This window comes from Arachis hypogaea, chromosome 9 (assembly GCF_003086295.3).
Source record: "Arachis hypogaea cultivar Tifrunner chromosome 9, arahy.Tifrunner.gnm2.J5K5, whole genome shotgun sequence".
NCBI lineage: Eukaryota > Viridiplantae > Streptophyta > Magnoliopsida > Fabales > Fabaceae > Arachis > Arachis hypogaea.
The window spans coordinates 105340749-105349536 of NC_092044.1; the positions used below are offsets into that span (position 1 = coordinate 105340749).

Here is an 8788-nt window from a genome sequence, read left to right on the forward strand (position 1 = left end):
CGTAACAGTTTAATAAATAACTTTATAGGATCAACATAATATTATTGTTTTAAATATAATTAGACGTTTATTGATGTTTAATTTCAGGAAAATTTAGTATACATAACTGTCAATATAGAATATTGTCATTCCACAAATCAGTTTTTTCTTGGCTCTACAAACACAGCTGTTGTTCTTTGAGGCACAAGAAAACAACCAGATGGCGCCTCGTATGTTGAGCTCCTAACAAGATCATCAGATGACATTGCCTACAATACAGCACAAGCACAGACAATGGATTTGAAGATATAAATGGGTCCATCAAAACTTATTATTGAGTCCATCAAAACAATTATTTTACCAAAACATAACTAGTTTGGAAATATCCCAATTTTTCAAAACTTAAAAAAGTATTATTATTCATACCTGTATGGGATGCAACTCAAAACTCCTGGATTGAAGGGAAGGGCAAACAAATGATACACCTTTTGGACTTGCATTGACAACAACAACAATGGACGAATATCTGCCGCCCCCATTGTCGACGAAATGAAACCATTACAGCAGATCAGTATCATTGCGGCGGAGAGAAAAGAAAAAAATAAGAAAGTGTCATATGTTTTAACATACATGGGATCCAGCTGAGGCAACCCAGGAAAGCCTTCATGGCCATCTTCAATGCTCATTGCTATAACTCCACGAACCCATGATGGTCCGGTATTAAGAAAGCGTACTCGTTGCTTCAAACATCAGCGGGAAAACAAAACAAATCATGATATACAACATAGAGGTTTTCAAATATCACCTAAGTATAGAAAGAAAACTAATGAAAAATGTCTCACCTGAATTGCATTTGCTGTCCTGAGCCGGAAAAGTGGCGAAGAGTACCTTATACGCATAAGGTTTAAGAAATTTTCCACAGCAGCAAGTATGTCATCCTTCTGAGGCCTGAAGGATGGGTCTGCAAGTCTTGGTTTGATTCTGAAAGCCAAAGGATAACTCAAAGATCACGTTTATGTTAGAGAGTTATGATATTGAAAATATTTAAATGCTTACAGTGGCCAGTTCTTTTCATTTTTCTCCTGTGGAGGAAGTCCAACACCCCAATTATTAGAATTGTATGTGAAGTCAAGCCTGAAATTGAGAAAGTAGAAAATGCAGAGGGAAAGACACCATAACTGACACTTAATCTGTGGTAAATAACAGGGTCTCTTATTGGAACATTATAATGAGGAAGATCATATATTAATTTTGGGAAGATTAAACAATAACAAAAATAGTTAAGTTCAGACTACAGAGTCTGTTGTATAAAGTACCTGTTGAACCAATCCCCAGAATTGTACGAGTCTCGATCCAGCGATTTTGAGCGCAGTATCTCATCTCCAGCATGAAAAAATGGTATACCCTAACAACAAAAATCTCTTTACTACCACAATAGATTCACTATAAGAAAGCATCTATTGTAATATATTGGGTAAAGTTTTGAAACTTTTCGAAAACTTGAAGGACAAAAAGTGTACTTTACCCTGATATACTTTATAAGATTGGCTAAAAGTGCCCTTCATCTCTCAAATGCGAAAGGAATTTTCTCCAAAAAAAGAATGAAATTTTGAAAAGTTCAAGCCAATGGTAAAAGGAAAACAACTGGTTTCTTGAACCTGTGAAAGTGCTATAATACTTGTTGCCAAATGATTTATCCTGCATCTATCAGCTACAGTGATGTCCATTGGAGTCTGTAAGCATGGAACACAACAGCACCAGTGACTAAGAAAATGTTGCATAAACAAAACAGAATGCTGAGAATGGTTTAAGCCATCACATAAAGGAGCATGAAGAGCTTATATCATATCTCTTACATAACTACCGTACCTTTAAGCTCACTATGTCGAATAAGGTCTCATTGTCATGCGCAGAAACATAATTGATCTGCAAAACGGCCAAAGAAACCAATTAGATGATGTCTGGTTCAAAATGTTTTACACTCTCCCCCCTACTCTTTTGATAATGATGTTGGATAATCGTGATTCAAAATGTTGATAGTTGGTTAAATTTCGGAACATATTCAAGCTAAAGAAACTTACAGTCTCTACTGGGGATGAGGCATATGCAACAGGTGACCCATCATGCGTTAATATTTCAGACCCTTTAACCTGAGACAATCAGAATGAAAGTAACTAGAAAAGATTTCGCATATAAACCATTTCTTTCGAAGATAACATCTAGCCTCAAGTATAGGGAAGACAGCAATTTTCATGAATAAGTAGACAAAGAAATTGGACCAATTTGAATACCTCTTTTCCATCAGAATTTGTTAGCATGAAATCACGCAGGTTTGCTGCCATTCCGATCTGGAAAACATGAAAGAATGCAAAAGGATTATATACGCCGAAACCAAAAGCAGATTGAAAAACATTCAAACGATATCATTATCAACAACAGAATATAACAAATCACGAGTGTATTCAAATGCTTTCTCAAATTGAAAAAACAGAACACCCAAACAAATAGAAGAATCAATAAAGCCAAAATAACCTGGATATGATCCTTTGATGTAGCAAGCATAGATTCCATATTTTTTTGTGTTCCATGATCATGACCATTAGGCTACAGATACAGATGAATAACAATATTCAGAAGTTTTCGAATACATTGCGTGCAAGCTGCAAGAGATCTATGCGTCACATGACGAATGCCAGATGTTGAAGTTGAAAAAGGAATATGCAGAAATTTAAAACCTCTGCAATACTATTTCTGGATAAATCAAAATTAGTTTTAGATTCGTATGTTATGTGTAATGTAATGTCTAGGAAGAAAGCATAATCACTACCTAACCCAGGTTTATATTCAACTATGAAAGAAAACTAAATAGCAGCTATATAGTGTACTGAGTTTCATATAGATATCATTTTTTTTCATATAAACCAATGAACTTTTGTCTTGAAGAAGATATAAAATATAAACTATGAATATTTCCCAGTGCAGATTTGTGGAAACGCAATCAAACATATTAACTTCATGACAATGAGCTTGATCCAGAGTAGGAAGGAACAATGGATAAGGTTAAAAATTGTTACCATTGCAGGATGTTTATATGTGAAGGTCAAAGCCAAAAATGTGGACAAAGAAAGAAATACCTGCAAGAGTAGCCCAGTTGCAAAACCCTGTTGAAGAGGGTGACCAAATGGAGACCCACCAAGAACAGCATCGCGAATGCGATCATTAAAGCTGAATTACGGACCAAAATAACTCATCAACAGAAACAAAGTATATTATGAAGATAAAAAAGAAAGGGGGAAAAAAAACGAATATTGCACAAGTCACTGTGTAGATGAACAGTCCTACCTCCCAATTCCAGTTTGAGAGAGATTGAATTGAGACGCATTTATCCCACGTCCATTTTTGGCAACTTCACCAAAGTCCCATCCTTCACCATATCTTTTTTTTCCCAATTAAAATGAAAAGAAATGAAGTTTAAAGAAATAATGTAGCAAAAGAACAACATGCAAATGAATAAATATAAGAGGGGCGAATGAAATAAAAAGGTAGATAGTGTGTCTACTTCAAGAAAATCCAACATTGAAGAACAAGTACATGTAGATGCTTGAACCATCAACTCCATCATTTTGTTTTGTTAAGCTAAGCAGAGCATCTTTTGCTTTCACCTGCATTCACACATCATGTAATCAATATTTCTCCACAATTTCCATTTTACTTCTCTATGCTTTTTCCCCTATATACCCCGTATACTCTGGGATGATTCTTAAGTTACAAGCTACATTTTCCAAGCACAAAATGAAAAATTACAACATATTAGTGAAATTTTTATTTTTCTGGAACTCAATAAGCTATCTATCTTCAAATTAAATCATGTAAGAATATAACAAAATGAATTGAATACCATTGTGCTCTTCATTATATGACCCATCAAGTCAAATCTGAAACCATCAACCTGGAAGGAACAAAGAAAAAATATTCGCAAAACCTATGATGAACAGTTTCCGGAAAAGAAATAAAAAGGGAAAGTACACTGAAGAAATTTACACTACAACGGCATAGCAACCAATTCATTGAAGCAGGAGTGAGCAGAAAATAGAAAAATAGAAGCTGTTTCGAGATCATATTGATTGATGAGGTAATGTGTGAAGAGCAATCAAAGACATAAACAATCACCTTGTAATTAACTGCCCAATGTACAAGATCATCTACAATCAAACGCTCAACCATAAAATGCTCACTAGCAGTGTTATTCATACAAGTACTGTGCTCGATAAAACCATTAGCATTCCTCCTTAAATAGTAACCAGGGACAATCTACACATCCATAAAAGAATAGAAATTTTTCAAAACAATGAAGCAGTATGCAACAGGAATCTATATGTATAGGTGTCTAAACTGCTGAAAAGAAAAAAGAAAAGAGGATGTTGAATCATGACCTTATCAAGGACAGAATGTTCATCAAATGGTCCACTTCCTTGCAAATGATTGTAGACAACATCCAACACAACGCGAAGGCCAATATGATTAAGAGCCTGTAAGTATAATAAATTTCAAGAGATAAAAACAACACAAATTTGATTTAGCTGACTATATACACACACAAAGAAACATGGTATTGCGGGTCCACATTGCAAAACTAAGCAGAAAACAAGATCCATGGATAAAGAAACACTGAGTTCAGACCTGAACCATCTTACGGAACTCGGTTGTACGGTAGGGGCCATTTGGGTTGCTTGCATAACTTCCTTTCGGAACACCCCAAAGAACAGGGTTGTACCTTTCCAAGACAATGAAAATAAGCAAATTTTACAGCAAACAAATGTTGGAATTACCAACAGTGTGGAATTAGGAGCTTACCCCCAGTTAAATCCATTGAGGTCTTTGATGGCTGTAATAAGAGCTTGTTGCTGATCTGAATCGGGTGGAAAACTTTCCAGTACCAAGGTATCTATCAGATAGTTAGTGTCAGAGAAAAACGCATTCATAAACATACATGTCAAATGGTATATGTTTATCTTGCTAGGAGGGGGATAGCATAAGGAATCAAGTATGTATATTATGTATTGATGTTTGTACAAACAAAAGATAACAAGTTTCATGATAGAAGGATAATAATAATATGAGATCCATAAAGATAAAGTTTCCCTAAAGAAGGAAAACTAAGAGGGTGGATAGCATAGCTTTTTCTCAAATACTACATAATATTTTACAACTATTGCTAATTCATAAATGAGTGAACTTCAAGATTCAAAAGATCTACAAAGCATAAGAGAAAGGGTTTCCCTACAAAAACGGAAGTGACGGTTAAAATCAGACTTTTAGAAGATAATCTGTCTTGTAACCTTACCTACATATCTCCAGTTCTCCTTTTGATCATCGACACCGGCAAACTGGAAAGTTGGCAACAAATGGACATGGGTGATACCAGCACTAGACAACTTCTTTAGATGAAGTACCCCGGCTGAATCCTTCAAACAGATGCTCATAGTAAATGAAATTGTACATTCCACAACAGGATTAGGACATCATATGAATTCATTACATCAATAGATAACAGGTTCTCCTCATGAAAGAAATCCACAAAAGTGAATCTATGACATGACACTTGTTCTTGCAATATTCTCTTTTAATGATTCCTATAACTTTCAAAGGGCTCAATATCCCATCATTTCTACTGTTAAGTCAAGGAAAACTTGATATCTTAAATTTATCAATATATTTTCTATTTATGTGCGTATACAGAATCTGATTCCATTTATCGAAGAAGCCTGAAAATCATAATGAGAAGACTTATATAGGATTGTAGGACTACCAGCAATGTAAAGGCCAGATAACCACCACGAAATTCAGGTTCCACGGAGAGGTCATTGGCGCTGTATTGCAACAAGACTATAATCAACAACTTTAAAGTTTATGGAAATAGAAATAGGAAACAGGCATTACAAGCAGCACAGCCACAACCACAACCACAGTTACCTGAAATCCCTTATATGCATTTCATATATGCTTATATCAGAGAAAGAATGTAGAACAGGTTTCTCATCTGCCAGATTATCCCATCCATCAGGTTTTAATTCATCAGAGTCAATATTAATTAGAAAAGTTCGTCTGCCATCCGCTGAAAGTCTGCTTGAATACAGGAAAAAGAAGGTAACTAAAATCAACTAGAACATCACGGAAATTCAACTTTATATTGAATGACATAAAATTGGTATCTCTAAATTGCACTTGTTAATACAAGAATCTAGAGCAAAGAAATAACACACAAAAGATGATTGATGGAAAACTGGCACGAATAAAAGCATACCCTCTAGCATATGGATCATTTGCATAGCATTTTTCAACCCGTAAGGTGCTAGGATGGTAAACACATACTTCATAAACATAATAACAACCTTCCCAACTTTTTGGTCCTTTTGTTCTCCAGACACCATCTTCCTCTTCAAGGCAAACAACTTCTATCGAATCATCTCCTGATGGATACTTATAGATGTGAGCATTTACTGCCTGTTTTATATGGGCAAATTTAGAAAGATATACCTCAGTATGCAGATAAGGTTTTAGAGAGAAACAAAATTACATTTCTTATTTATTAAAGGATAATATACTTGAGCAGTAGGTGCCCATAAGGAAAGTGACACAGCTTCATCTGAGTAAATCGCACCCAGCGGACCGTTATACGAGAAAAGCTCATCTAAGACACCAGGTAACTGCAAACCAGTACAGTTCCTGCATTTCTCATCAGCTGCGCAAAATGAAGAAAGGAAATTCATTACTCACCTATGAACACAAGATACCCTTTCTTCCCACATTGAGACAAAGAAAGCTAAGCTATACTAATAAAGGGTCTAATCAAAGTACATTTATTTGCATAACTAGTTGATACATTTCAACATTCTATTATTCTAATGCAAAAGGACTTACAATCATAAACAGCAACAGCTAATTGGGATTTAAGAAGAGATTTCACATCCGAATCCGGTGGCAATTTGAAAGCTTTGTAACCTCGAATATGTGGGAATTTCTCCACCACCTAAAAGCTCATAAGCCACCACATTGTCAAGAACAATTGGACATATATCAATCAACCCCAGTTCCATTTGGCAATGGTAGATATTTGAAAAGCCTTACAAGATGATACAAATTCAAAAAGAGGTCTATCTATTACCTTTGCAGGAAGGCCAGCCCTATCCTCTTGAAGCTTAATTTTCACATCCTCACCTGCAAATTAGCACCACAATTGAGTCAATACATTTTTCACTTAATATCAATCAAAAGGGCACAAGGAATTAGAAAGCTTCGTTAAGGGAAATTAGAACCTTGAATTTGATTATCTGAAATGGTGAAAGAAGCATCCTTGCTAGCAAGTAAGGAACAAAAACCGTTTTCAACAATGTCAATGTTCCAAGCAATGATGGATTCAGTGACCCAATAAGCTCTGGAGTACAACAAGCTATCATTCTGCATCTGAATCATCATTTCATTGTCAAATAAACGGTTAGCGTGAAGTTTTTGTCAGAAAGCTAAGAAACCAATTGAAGATGTTGAAATGGATAAAAACAAAACCTGAGAAAATGAAAGAGATTGTTGTTGCAGAGAAGGAGATGATGAACAGAAAAGGGGTGAGGGTTGTAGTTTTGGGGTGTGCGAGTGAAGTGGGGTTATGATTTTCGAAAGGGAAGAAGAGAAGGGAATCAAGTGAGAAGAAGAAGAAGAAGAAGAAGAAGGATTGAGGTAGCGGTGAAGCTTGGAAGGAGAAGGAAGAAAGAGAGAAGAAGTAGCTAAGAGAAGCATTGTTTTGTTAAATCAATGATAAGAGAGGATCATTTCACAGACATGGAGATCTTATTATTGTGTTGTTGTTTGGAACAGAGTGAGTGAGTGTGTGATGATGAGATTGCTAACTTCGTTGCATGCACGTGCAACGATGCAAGTATCACTGAATATCCTCCAATTCAATCATAGAAGGGACGAAAGGGAACGAAAATTGTCAGTTAATTATTTTTGGATCTAGCTAAAAGGTGTTTTGAAGAAAGGATTATATACACTAAAATTAGTTTATTAGTACATAAATATATATTAAAATATAAATATATATTAAAAATAAAATAAATTAAATTATATATATTTATATATAAATATATTAGTAATTAATTTTAATATATAAATAATATTTTTATTTAAAAAATTACTTAAAATTAAAGGAGCTAAACACTTTTTTTATTTGTTTTAACACAATATATATAAAAAATCTAAAAATTATAATTAATTATTCAAATTTTTTATTTGTGATATCTTTAAAGCAAGATTTTTTTCAAAAAAAAAATTGAAAACTGAATTAGTTATTAAACTGTTAGGCTGCGTTTGTTTTCAAGAATAGGATAGGACAAGACACTGAGAATATGATAGGACATTAATGGACAGAGACACAAAATTTTGTGTTTGTTTGGTGATAAACTAGAACAAATTATGAAAATCCAATTTATTCTCATTTTTTTTTATTCAAAAAATTTGAGATGAAAAATATAATAATAAAAAATATAATTATGAAAAATTAACAACAATAATAAAAGAAAAAATAAAAAATAAGTTGTGTTCCTTGTTAGTGTTTCCGTGTCCTTCTTGTCAGGATGGACACAAAATACACTAATTCAGTGTCTCTGGACACATTGTCTCTATTCATGTCTCTTCTGCCAAACACAATTTTGTGTCTCTGTGTCCCTGTCTTAGTGTCCTGTGTCTCTGTAAACAAACACGGCTTTATAGTTATTAATTCATTTGTATAGTGATTTAACCGAAATTATTATAAATT

General features: G+C 34.3%; 1 protein-coding gene across 1 annotated transcript; it reads right to left on the reverse strand.

Moving 5' to 3' along the window:
- Positions 1-8: 8 nt before the first annotated feature.
- On the reverse strand, positions 9-7989 carry LOC112711483 (pullulanase 1, chloroplastic). Its single transcript, XM_025764151.3, has 28 exons — positions 7543-7989; positions 7296-7443; positions 7145-7197; positions 6901-7009; positions 6585-6721; positions 6284-6483; positions 5953-6102; positions 5789-5849; positions 5324-5444; positions 4834-4924; positions 4660-4753; positions 4413-4508; positions 4150-4290; positions 3878-3928; positions 3571-3641; positions 3322-3414; positions 3114-3204; positions 2512-2583; positions 2271-2327; positions 2061-2129; positions 1849-1905; positions 1638-1712; positions 1296-1384; positions 1036-1113; positions 822-960; positions 610-719; positions 406-505; positions 9-248 (listed from the first exon to the last, which is right to left on the reverse strand). The coding sequence occupies exons 1-28, from the start codon at positions 7768-7770 to the stop codon at positions 138-140; spliced, it is 2892 nt and encodes a 963-aa protein (XP_025619936.1). The 5' UTR covers positions 7771-7989; the 3' UTR covers positions 9-137.
- Positions 7990-8788: the final 799 nt, after the last annotated feature.

Coding starts and splice junctions, on each gene's coding strand:
- LOC112711483 (XM_025764151.3), bottom strand. CDS start 7,770: ATGCTTCTCTTAGCTACTTCTTCTCTCTTTCTTCCTTCTCCTTCCAAG. Junction 7,198..7,295: donor TTCAGATAATCAAATTCAAG/GTTCTAATTTCC, acceptor GCTAATTTGCAG/GTGAGGATGTGAAAATTAAG. Junction 1,385..1,637: donor GTATTATAGCACTTTCACAG/GTTCAAGAAACC, acceptor TTTTGTTGTTAG/GGTATACCATTTTTTCATGC.